Source organism: Aquarana catesbeiana, linkage group LG04, assembly GCF_042186555.1.
Source record: "Aquarana catesbeiana isolate 2022-GZ linkage group LG04, ASM4218655v1, whole genome shotgun sequence".
Classification (NCBI taxonomy): Eukaryota; Metazoa; Chordata; class Amphibia; order Anura; family Ranidae; genus Aquarana; species Aquarana catesbeiana.
In genome coordinates this window covers 610,045,009-610,058,009 of record NC_133327.1, presented here as the reverse complement: position 1 = coordinate 610,058,009, position 13,001 = coordinate 610,045,009, and the positions used below count along the sequence as shown (strand labels likewise).

The 13,001-nt window shown below is 44.2% G+C and overlaps 1 protein-coding gene across 6 annotated transcripts in view; it reads left to right on the top strand.

Annotated features, from left to right (window-relative positions):
- The window catches only part of MACROD2 (mono-ADP ribosylhydrolase 2), a 3,509,413-nt gene that overhangs the window by 19,299 nt on the left and 3,477,113 nt on the right, over nt 1-13,001 (top strand). For all 6 annotated transcript variants that reach the window (XM_073628250.1, XM_073628248.1, XM_073628249.1 and 3 more), the window contains exon 2: nt 6,455-6,568. In XM_073628250.1, coding sequence (XP_073484351.1) covers nt 6,455-6,568 — 114 coding nt within the window. The remainder of the gene's footprint in view (nt 1-6,454; nt 6,569-13,001) is intronic.

Sequence of the window (13,001 nt, the reverse complement as noted above, 5' to 3'; positions counted from 1 at the left end):
AGGGAGTGGGGGCGGGCCTAAGTCCTGCTGTTTAAGTCTATGGAGTGCGGTAAGTCTATAGACACACAAGCCAAGATCGCCTCTGGGGACCCCAGAAGAAGAGGATCGGGGCCACTCTGTGCAATACCACTGCACAGAGCAGGTAAGTATAACATGTTTTATAAAAAAAAAAAAATCTGACTTTAGTAACACTTTAAGGGGTTAGAGCTGTGTAGAAGAGGTTTGTACATGCCTGTTAGACTCTTGCTTGTGGCACAGTAATTAAAATATTTTTGTGGGTACATGGACTGTGGCATGTGTGCCCCAGGTGCCAGATATGCTAGGTACGCCACTGCTAAACAGTCGTTCATTTGTCCTAGAGTCTAAATGGAAATCTGCAAATGCTTTTCCAGCAATGTCCTTGAATAACCCTGTGTGAATATTGTTAATTTGTTGTTGCTAAATAGAACAAACCCCACAAATGATTACAAATGTTTCAAAACCTATATTCTGACAAGCCAGTATGTCATGTAACTTAAAGTGGAGTTCCGCCTGGGTGAAAAAAATAAGTCAGCAGCTAAAAATACTGTAGCTGCAGACTTTTAATGTAAGGACACTTGCCTGTCCAGGGAGCCTGCGATGTCGGCACCCGAAGCCGACCAGTCCCTCGACTACAGATGCAGGTGCCAGCATCCTTACTAAAGGAAACAGCTTGTTTCCTACTGCGCGCTTGTGAGTTGCGCTGCGCTTTCTGAATGGTCCCTGCTGTCTTCTGGGACCTGTGTGTCTCCCAGAAGTCAGTGGGGGGGGGGGACTTTGCGTGGATCGGTAGATTGCGGCGATCCTTCCCCAGAAGTGGGAGCAGATACCTGGTTTTGGCACGTATCCTCTCCCCCCTCCTGGAGGGGGGAGAAGGAATCGGATCCGCTGAAGTTCCATTTCTGGGTGGAACTCCGCTTTTAAAGTGGACCTTCAGTCATTTTTTCATCTTTCCATCTATTAAATCTTCTGACCTTTGTTGTTTTAACTTTGGATAGTAAAACTTTTTTTTCTGCCAGTAAATACCTTTTATACAGCCCACTTCCTGTTTCTTGTCTGGTCATTAGCCTAGGCCAGTGATGGCGAACCTTTTTGAGCCCGAGTGCCCAAACTGCAACACAAAACCAAATTTATTTATTTTAAGTGCCAACACTGCAATTAGCGAGAGAGGGCAGAGAGAGTGTGAGAGTAGTCAGAGTGAAAGTGGTAGAGGGCGGGGGACACAGAGAAAAGGGGGGGCTGAGAGGAGAGTGAGAGGGGAGATGAGAGAGACCGAGACCGCTAGCTCTGTCCCTATGTGCAGTCCCTACTCTGTCCCAGTCTTTGGTAGTCAGTGTGTGATCGTGCCCAGTACCTTCCATGCCAGTCTCTGTCCTTGATGCGAGGGAGCCGCTGGATGAAACAGAGCAGAGAGTTCCCCCGGATCAAGGATGGAGACTGGCATGGAAGGTACTCCCACCTGTCCTCGTCTTCCGGGCCACCAGTCAGCCTGTTCTTTGTGCCTCACTGTTGAAGAGGAGGTTTGATGAGTCCAGGCTCCGAAAGGCACCAGGGATGCTGCGCTGGCTGCACACAGGTCAAGGAGGTGGTGAAGCTCTTCTCTCCCTTGCATGCTCTCAGACCTGTAAACTTCCCCACGGAGGCTACGAGACCGCCCACTCATTTGTGCACATAGATTACTGTACCTCGCGGCGGTCTCACCGCCATGAACCTGGACTCTGCATGCCAGCTGTGGCACACGTGCTATAGGTTCGCCATCACTGGCCTAGACTTATGACATCATGCACAGCTCTCTCTAAATCTCGGGAGTTTGCCAGGAAGGGAGGGGGGATGAGTCATAAGATTGTCAATGAGAGCTGCAGAGCTGGAGGTGTGCCTCTGTGTAAATCCAGGAAATGAACAGGCAGCAGCTTCAGCTCCCCACAGTTAAAATGGTTGCAGCCAGACTCATTGGAGGGAGATTTCTGCAGCATATTTGGCAAGTACAGAATAACAGTATTTATAAAATATGCAAAGTGGTTGGAGGGAAGCTTCAGAATGGCAAAGATGTTTTTATTACAAATTATGTGAGCAGACTGCAGTTCCTCTTTAAAAGTTAGACAGATGTCTGTAAAGACTATAGTCAAATGGTCAACAAATTTCTTTCTTTTTCTTCTCTTTTCTTTTAAGTCTTTAAAGCTGGTCATAGCCATTACAGTCTGATCATTCAATTCTTGTTAGGCTGAGCATACACATTTCCAATACAATCAAAGAAAAATTCCAGGTATGAATATTTAAGAAGTAGCTACATTAGTCCAGCTGGGACCAATGTAACTATGTACAATACCATCGTAGAGCTGCACGATTAATCGTTAATTGAAATTGCGATCTTTTTCCCTTCCCGATCTTCAAAACAGCATGTCATGATTCTTTTTAACAAGTGCAGAGTTCTCACAGCTGGGAAAAAAATCCAGGCAGCCTGCCAAGTTTAATCACAAAACACAAATAAGTAGAAACAAAGTTTCTTTTAGTTATTTTATCAAAGGAAAGAACTCCAGCGTGTAAATGAAGGAAGTTTAACCATTTAAAGACCAATCCTTTTCAGACATTTATTGCTTACAAGGAAAAATCATTATTTTCTGCTGGAAAATGACTTGGAACACCCAAACATGAGATTTTTTTTTTAAGCAGAGACCCTAGAGAATAAAATGGTGGTTGATGCAATATTTTATGTCACACCGTATTTGCGCAGAGGTTTTTAAAACCGTTTAAAAAAAAAAAAATACACTTTAATGAATTAAAAAAAAAAAAACAAAAACAAAAAAAACTAAACGGTAAAGTTAGCCCAATTTTTTTTTTTTTTTTGTATACTGTGAAAGAAGATGTTACAATTGTTTATCTTTATTGTGATTCTCATTTTAGCCAGAATCGTGCAGCTCTATACCAACTGATGTCCCTGGAAGCTGGATATTAAAGAAGTAGATGCGGCTACTCCAGTGATCTCCATTTGCTTCTGGGTCCTGTGCCATATGGCTGCTCTGCTGCATTCTGAACCCAGGAGGTCAACCATTCAACCCCACCGCCATTCAGAGAATGCTTTGCATTTCCTGAAAGATGGCACAAGGTTCCATGATTGGACAAGATGGAGTGGCGAGGCGGTTATGTCATGCTGTCCACTTCATTCGATCAGACCACGCTTTGCATTGATTCACGAAATGCATTTATTTATACAAGTTTAGCCACTTACTGACCGGCTCCTGTACATATATGTCAGCACTTTGAAGAGGGATATCTCGGTAACGGCAGCAGCTGCTGCCACAACCGAGGTATCCATCTTTACAGGAGCCGGTTCTGTGTACGATAATGGTGGTCTCTGTGGCGGGTTCACCGTGAGATCACCGTTATCGGCGGCAGGAGAGGTGCCACCTCCCCTCCCGCCGCTCTCCGGCGCCCTCCGCCGCTTACCGGAGGCGATCGGGACCTTTCTGTGCCTGGGTATGGAGACGAGTGAGGCTAAGATGGCCGCCACCCGTCTCCATACCATTGGACGGCAGAAGCGACGTCATTACGTCAGCTCCGCCCACTTTTCTTAAAGGCATATTTTTTTATGTCATTTTTTTCTAACGACTTTTTTTTTGCATTTTAGTCCAAATATGAGATCTGAGGACTTTTTGACCCCAGATCTCATATTTAAGAGGACCTGTCATGCTTTTTTCTATTACAAGGGATGTTTACATCCCTTGTAATAGGAATAAAAGTGATCCAAATTAAAAAAAAAAAAAAACAGTGCAAAAATAAATGTAATAAAATAAATAAGAAAAAAAATTTTTTTTAAAGCGTCCTGTCCCGACGAGCTCGCGCGCAGAAGCAAACGCACACGTGAGTAGCGCCCGCATATGAAAACGGTGGTCAAACCACACATGTGAGGTATCGCCATGACCAGTAGTAAGTGGTTAAAATTTACCAGCAACCAAGTACAATTTCAGTTAAACTTGCCAACCTTGGTGTACTTGGTTATTGTACAGTCAGATTTAGATGTAGTGAACAGCAGAACTCGGGCTAAGTTTGGAAGGGACAGGACTAAAAGCAAAGCATATGTGCTACATGCGCATGTATGAACAAGGAACATGCTGACAGAAGGAGAAAACCTGAGGAATGATTCGTCACTACTCTGCTGGTCCTTCACTTTTCAGTCATGAGCTGGGGCACGGAGGTGGCCAGGTTGTATTCCTTAACTGGAAAATTTACTTCGTGACCAAGTAATTTTTTTGCGACATGGCACTGCATTACTTTAACTGACAATTGTACAATCGTGCAACGCTGTACACCATTAAAATTTATGTCCTTTTCCCCCACAAATAGAGCTTTCTTTTGGTGGTATTTGATCACCTCCTGTGTGTTGTGTTTTTTTTTTTTTTTTATAGCAAAAAAAAAAAAAAAAGACTGACAATTTTGAAAAAAAAAAACCCTAATATTTTTTGCTATAAAACATATCAAATAAAATATTTTTAAAAGAATCAAACTTCTTCATACATTTAGGCCAATTTGTATTCTGCTACATATTTTTGTTAAAAAAAAATCCCATTAAGCGTATATTGGTTGGTTTGCACAAAAGTTATAGCGTCTACAAACTATAGGAAATGTTTTATTTTTTTTCTAGTAAGCAGCGATTAGCGGGACTGCGATATTGCGGTGACAGACTGACACATTTGACACTTTCTGGGAACCAGTGAAACTAATAAAGTAATCGGTGCTAAAAATATGCACTGTCACTGTACGAATGACACTGGCTGGGAAGGGCTTAAACATCCAGTGCAATCAAAGGTTAACTGTGTGCCTAACTAGTGTTTATATGAACTGTATTAGGTGCTTTTACTAGGGGTAGAGATTGAATTTATTCCCTGCTTTGCAAGGACACACAATCCATCCCTTCCTCCCTGTTAGAACAGCGATCTGCCTTGTTTACATAGACATATCACAGTTCTGTGCTCTGCCTGACAATCGGCGGGTGCAGGCGGATAACGAGTACCTGGCACCGGCCGATCGGTTTGCCCATGCACCATGCATGCCACCTACCCACAAGTGTGGGATCACCGGTATATATACATGATCCGACACACAGCTGCCACCCTGTAGCAGTAAAATGGCCACAACTAACATGCAATGCTTATTCCAGACAAATGGAAATGGGGGGAGAAGTTCTGGAGCTTTATGGAGGACATTACCTGGAGGGGAAAAAACACAATAAGAAACAACTTAATGAAAAATGGATGACAGGGTAATTTAGTACATGTTGTATTTTTGAACAATAAAGATACCGGTTCATGTCATTTTAAAGCTATACTCTCTTGCAATCCCGTACTGCAAGGGTTAACTGCTCCTTTTTGTCCAGGGGATTGAAGAATGGAGATATACTTACCTAATCCACTGATCCTCCCCACTCAAGACCGGTCCCTGTGGCTCCTGCCCCCCCCCCCCCCAGTCTTGTGCGGTGGACTTCCTGACGTCATCGAGCCCACAGGCCGGCTCTGGACGTGAGGATGTCCATCAATCGGATCTTGGGGGAGCGCCGTTTGTCGGTGTAGCGGAGGATTTGGTGAGTATACAGTTTTCCTCCCCCTTTGTAAAACCAGCAGATGCCCCATGCAACTCGAACGGGTTTGTAAGGAGGGGACTTGCTGTATTCTGGTGCTTACTACTCCTTAAACTACATTCATGTTATTATATAGTATTTATACAAGTTATATTTATATTATATTTAAATGTTTTGTTTTTTTTTCCCCTTTTTAATGTACTTTAAAATAGTTCTGCATTTAATATGTATTAAGTTGAAGAAAAAAGGGGGCTACATCGGTGGGAGTGGCAAATCCTCCCCCTCTAACCACTGCTAGTAGCCAGGTCCAAACACCCTGCATCTCTTGTCACTCTTCCATTGTGTATAGGCTGTGTCTTTCTTCTTCAGCCACTAGATGGTGCTGTATATAAAACAGGTGTATGATTAGCACTACCATTGGTGAAAGACCTTGTAACAATGATGCTGGACTTTTTGTTGGTACCCTCCCTTCTGTCCCCATGGACAGCCGTTATATAATGACTCAATTTTTTTTCCTGTTTACCAGAGGAACTCATTTGGATATTCAGGACTTGCAATATGGACCTCAGTCACTAAACTATTCTATATTTTTTATTTTATTTAATTATTTCAGGTACTTATATATTTTTGCACATATTCACAGCACGGCCATACAAATGTATATTGCACTTTTGGTGGAATTAGGTGTTGCATACAACTTTGCAAGTATAGTCATTGTTCAGCTCAGTCCTGAAAAATAACTGATTCTTTTTAATTTAGATTTCCATTACTTCTGTACTACTCCTACATAAGTAAAGTTTGCTGCTTTGGATAGCTTGTTAGGTTACATAACCATAAAGTAATTCTGTTGCTTTTGTGTTGCAGAGCGACTGTTTAAAATGTCACAAGATGAGAGGCGCCAAGAGCTGCTCAGAGATTACATTCCACTGAATGATATTCCAACATGGCTGAACCAATATGGAGACACACCAGCAGAAGGTAAGTTTCAGTCTGCTTCATTGCAAATCTGAAGACTTGGTCCAGTGCTACCCTTCTCCCGCACAGCCAAGACAATGCTTGGGAAAGGATTGAGTCATTTACAAATACCCCTGTTAGGTGATATTGAGCACTTCTGATGTCTAAAGCAATCTTAACACATGGAGAATTTACAAATTGTTGTAAACTTTCTGAAGCGATCAGTCAACTTCTCTTCTTCAAGGTGTTTTTTTTTTTTTTTTTTTTTTTTTTAGATGCTAACTGTGTATCCACCAGCTGCGGAGAGCAGTACTAAATGCCATGGTCCGATACAGCAAGGGTTCTCAACCCTGTCCTCAAGTACCCCCAACAGACCATGTTGGGAATTTCTCTTAGATAAAAGAGCTCAGCCCTCAAAAATTCCACTCACCTGCTCGCATTTAGCGAGTGGATTTTGAGGGCTGGCGAATTATGCCTGCCTGTTAAGGGATGGGGGGACAAGCACAGCTGGCATGCAGGGTTGTATGGGAGTCCTCCTAGTGCTCACGGAGGGGAAGAGAGGAGAGCAGGTGGCCGGATCATCAGAGCGCAGGGAACATCACTAGCGGCTTTCATTTCAATTGCCTTGTGTTCCCTGCACTCGCTGTCACACACAGCCCCGCCCCCTGGTCCCGGGTTTTTGATAGACAGATCACTCGTCCAATCATAAGTTATGTGTATCAAAGTTTCCTGGGCTGTATGTGACGCAGGGCAGCAGGAACACACTGTAATTGAAATGAAAGCTGTGATGTTCCTCGGCACTCTCATCATCCACCCGCTAATGCTCTTCCTCTGTTCCCCTGCATGATGGACATGGGTAAGCAGCATGGTGGGCACAGATAGGCTGTGTTGGTGGACACGGGCAAAGTTGTTGTTAATATTGATTTTTAGAACTGAATTCTGCATAAAACATTTAAGTGTCATTTCATGAGATAATTTGTGAGGGCGTGTTGAGGGGCAGGGTAGGGGTTGGGTGGGGCAACTGGTGGTGAGTAACCCTTGATTCCTGGCTAGTAGCAAGATAAAGGAAAACCTGCAAATATGGCCTGTTGGGGGTACTTGAAGACAGGCGCTTCACAATTCTCTGCCTGTAGGCTCCTGAGACGTACTTCCAGCTCTGGTCAGAGAACTTTTTGGTAGCCCCTTTGGGGTAGGGGGGAAAGGGGCTAGTTTGACTAGCTAGTCCACAAAATATGCATTTGCATGCATACGCATAGAGAAAAATGTAAAGTGGTGTTCTCTTTTTTTTTTTTTTTTTTTTTTTTTTTTTTTCAATGTTCACCAGGCTAACTTACCTGCTTTGCTTAAAGCCCATCTTAAAAGTACCCCCTCCACCCCCTCCAACCCCTCCTGTCTCTGACTGTTGAGCTAAATTAATTACAATAACCTTCCTAAGTCCCGGTTCACACTGATGCGGTGCGGGATTTGCAGCGATTTCTGTGTGCTTCCTGCACCGCATCACAATCGCCCTTCATTCAAGCAAACCTCTGCAGTTGTCAATGTTAACCACAACCAAAAAAATGGTTCGCAAAACGCAGTGCGATTGGCTGAATTGAATTGGAAGTGAACACCCATGCAATCCAATTCCAATGCGGCAAAAAAAAGTGCATGCACCTTTTTTGTGTAGATACGGTGGGATTTGAGCCATACAAAATGAATGGGCTCAAATAGCACTGCAAAGAATTCCATGTGATTTAAACAGGAATGCGGTGCAATTCCAGTGCGAATCACATGCAATTTCCTGCACCACATCAGTGAGTGAATCTAGGCTAAAACTGAACTCCAGGATCAAAGTAACACCCTTTCTTTCCCCTCTCTCTAATTGTTGAGGCTTTAGGAAGGTCTTTTTTTTTTTTTTTTCAATCCTCAATTCACTTTAAGCCACGGTCACAAGACCATCCAGCGTCGGTTCCATCTTCTCTTACTGGATGGGTCCTTCCAGGCGTTCGTGTCAATGCCTGAGTGACTTGGATAATTGCCAGTAGCTGGGGGGGTTCTCTCAGGATCCAGAAGAGGCACTCGACAGACTAAGGGGAGTCAAGGGGACCAGCAGGCAAGGGTTAACATGCCGACTGGCGAGGAACCTAGGTGGAGGGACTTGGGTGAGTATAACCGACTTCACAGGTAAGGAAAAACACACCTGGCAGGATAAGTTGGAGGGGTGGCAGTGAATCAAAAAATAGATTTTGCCTGTAATTGGGCTTTAAAGAAACTGTTTCCAGAGCAGAAGATGGCAGGCACTTTCATCCTCCTGACTTGTATGTTATGACAGGCAGATTCAGTTACAGAAAAAAATAAAATTATCTCCAAAATATTACACCTAACCTTAAGCATGCAGTACATATATGCTTCTTGTGTTCCTTCTTTTAAGAATGGGACATTTACTGCCTTAGTGATCAAAATAAGTTTTTTGTTGGACTGTATTTTTTATTTTATTTTTTTCTCTTTAAAGTGTTTGTTACCCCAACATTTCATATTCCTGATATGTGCCTTTTCTCTTTGTATTGCTTCCTTTGTGTGAAACCCCTGGTGTTCCTGCCAGTCCTGCTTTCCTATTAAAAACTGACCACAGTAAGCAGGAGAACACACCATGGTCAGATTCTGTGCTGGGAGCTTGGTGTACTCAGCAGGGCCATCCTTAATATTAATTGGACCCTGGGCAAACATTTTCTTGGGCCTATCGGGTTTTTCCTGAACAATCGGTGCCGCTGGCTACAGCCAGAAACACTGATCATTATATTCTGCCAGTGGGGGAGGTTCCCCACTGTCAGCTCAGGTGGAACTGGAGGAGAATGAGGAGGAGCTCGGGTGGAACTGGAGGAGAATGAGGAGGAGCTCGGGTGGAACTGGAGGAGAATGAGGAGGAGCTCGGGTGGAACTGGAGGAGAATGAGGAGCTCGGGTGGAACTGGAGGAGAATAAGGAAGAGCGGGTGGAACTGGAGGAGAATGAGGAGGAGCTCGGGTGGAACTGGAGGAGAATGAGGAGGAGCTCGGGTGGAACTGGAGGAGAATGAGGAGGAGCTCGGGTGGAACTGGAGGATAATGAGGAAGAGCTCGGGTGGAACTGGAGGAGAACGAGGAGGAGCTCGGGTGGAACTGGAGGAGAACGAGGAGGAGCTCGGGTGGAACTGGAGGAGAACGAGGAGGAGCTCGGGTGGAACTGGAGGAGAACGAGGAGGAGCTCGGGTGGAACTGGAGGAGAACGAGGAGGAGCTCGGGTGGAACTGGAGGAGAACGAGGAGGAGCTCGGGTGGAACTGGAGGAGAACGAGGAGGAGCTCGGGTGGAACGAGGAGGAGCTCGGGTGGAACGAGGAGAGAAATGGGGAAAATGGTGAGTCACTCGGGAAGAAGCCCTGGAATGAGGGGCCTGTAAAGAAAGGAGCCTGGAAAGACTGACAGGGGAATGAGGCGTCCAGGATGGAGTTGGAGGAGCATGGGGAAAAATTAGGACAGGCTGTAAATGTGGTGTGATGAGAGAAGGCTAATACAGGAAGGATGGGTAACCTAGGGGCGTAGTATATTCAAATGACAGGGAGTGGATGGCTGTGCATAGGTCTATAGGGTAGCAGGTGTAATGGGTGTGTGAAGTGTTTGATGACTGTACACAATAGAAGTATGATGGGTGTATGCAGGGTGTGGTGGTGGTTGGGTGATACTCACTAGCTCCTCCGGGGTGCGGCTCTCCCTCCCCCACAGCAGCAACACCGCACGTCTCTCGCACAGGCTGCCATCTTCTAGCACCGGTCGAACTGCAGCCTGTCACATGAGTCAAGCAGCCTCCCCCCCCCCCCCCCAAGAGCTCCCGTTCCTGTGTACCATCCGAACAGTCTCGCCCACCGCTGGTCACATGACTGCATGATCCGCTGTGATCAGGCAGTGTCCGTGGGACTTGGGAGCGAATCTGGGCTGTTCGTGGTGGTGAGGGAGGTGAGACTCGTCTCACACTTAGTACTGCAAGGCCCACGGCCAGTTCTCTATTGATCCATCCCATGGCACGTGGCTGCTGGCCACCCAATAGGAAGCCAGGAGCCTCTCATGGGGCCCCCTACTGTCCTCAGGCAATGTTCGAATGGTTAATCTGCCCCTGGGATCGGCTACACCGGGAAAACAATTCGTGGGCAGCGTGAGCTCAAGGAGCAGCTGCTTTGGGCCTCACAAAAATGACTGCGCTCAGGGCAGCTGCCCCTTTATGACCCACGTTAAAGACACCCCTGGTACTCCGTGTACTGTTGCTTCTTTTCCCCCCAGCTATTATGCAGCTGAGAACAGAGGGAATGTGATCGCTTATAAAAAAAAAAAAAATTACTTTTTTCCCTCTCCTTTTTCTATCTATACATACATACATACATACATACATACATGGTTTGCCTTTGGTTTCAATTTTAAACCCCAAAATCCATACCAGACCCTTATCCAAGCATCCACCCTAGCAGGCCAGCCCCCCCCCCTTCCTGAACCATATCAGGCCATATACCCTCACCATGGGCGGTGCTCAGGGGGGGCACCCCAAAGCTTCATGTCCCCATGTTGATGGGGTGGACCCCCAATGGAGGCTACCCCTTGTGGTCTAAACGTGCTGCAGAAATATCTGGAAAGTACTGGTCGTATATTGCATGTGACATATATCTGGGCTTTGTAGGGTGGCAAGATGGAAGCATTTTCTTACCGAGAAAAACATCCAAGCCTGGCTACAATTTGCACTAAGTCTGGCAAAAGCATGTTGGAAAATGTGTTCTAATCAAGATTTAATTTTTTTGCCAACATTCCAAAAGGCATGTCTGGTGCAAGACCAATACTGCAAATCTCCAAAAAGAACATACCCACAGTGAAACATGGCGGTGCCAGCATTATACTTTGGGGTTGTTTTTTTTTTTCAGCTGAAACTGGGGCTTTCGTTGAGGTGTAGGGACCTTTTGAATCGTTCTAAAAATCAGTCAAATTTGGCACAAAACCTTCAGGTCTCTGCTAAAAAGCTCAAGATTAGGAATTTCACCTTTCAGAATGACAATGATCCAAAGCATACCTCCAAATCAACAAAAAACAAAGTTTTACAATGGCCCGTCCAGAGCCCAGACCTGAATCCACTAGAAAACCTGTGGGGTGACCTGAAGATAGCTGTGCACAGGAGATGCCCATACAATCTGATAGATTTGAAGTGCTTTTGCAAAGAGTGGGCAAATATTCCCACGGCAAGATGTGTCATGCTGATAAGACTCCTACCCTAAAAGACTGATTGCTGTCATAAAATCAAAATATGCTTCAGCAAAATATAGAAAAAATTGTAGTTATGTGTATAGAAAAATTATGTATGTTGCAATAGTATCCATACCCCTTGAGATTTTCCACATTTTGTCATGTTACAACCAAAAACGTAAATGTATTGTATTGGGATTTTATGTGATAGACCAACACAAAGTGGCACATAATTGTGAAGTGGAAGAAAAATGATAAATGGTTTTACATATTATATATTTTTTTTTTTACAAATGCTGGTAAATATGTGTAAAGTGTGGCGTGCGTTTGTATTCAGCCCCCCTGACTCAATACTTTGTAGAACCACCTTTCACTGCAATTACAGCTGCAAGTCTTACCAGCTTTGCACACTTAGAGAGTGACATTTTTGCCCATCTTCTTTGCAAAATAGCTCAAGGTCTGTCAGATTGGATGGAGAGCGTCTGCGAACAGCAATTTTCAAGTCTTGTCACATTATCTTAATGGGATTTAGGTCTGGACTTTGACTGGGTCATTCTAACACATGAATATGCTTTGATCTTAACCATTGCATTGTAGCACTGGCTGTATGTTGGGATCGTTGTCTTGTCTTGGTAGTTTTTCAGTTTTTCCATTCTCTTTCCATTTTTGGATGATGGATTGAACAGTGCTCTGTGAGATGTTCAAAGCTTGGGATACTTTTTTATAATCTAACCCTTTAAACTTCTCCACAACTTTATCCCTGACCTGTCTGGTGTGTTCCTTGGTCTTCATTATGCTGTTTGTTCACTAAGGTCCTTTAACAAACCTCGGAGGGCTTCACAGAACAGCTGTATTTTATATTGAGATTACATTACACACAGGTGGACTGTATTTACTAATTAGGTGACTTCTGAAGGCAATTGGTTCCTCAGGATTTTGGTTTGGGGTATCAGAGTTTTTTCTTTTCGGATATTAATTTGTAAAAAATGTTGAAAACCATTTATCATTTTCCTTCCACTTAACAATTATGTGCCACTTTGTGTTGGTCTATCACATAAAATCCCAATAAAATACATTCATGTTTTTGGTTGTAACATGACAAAATGTTTAACGTTTCAAAGGTATGAATATTTTTTCAAGGCACTGTATAGGGGATTAGTTTTTTTTTTTTTTTTTTTTTTTTTTTTTTTTCTTCTTTTGCGCTCTCAACTTTTAACTACTTT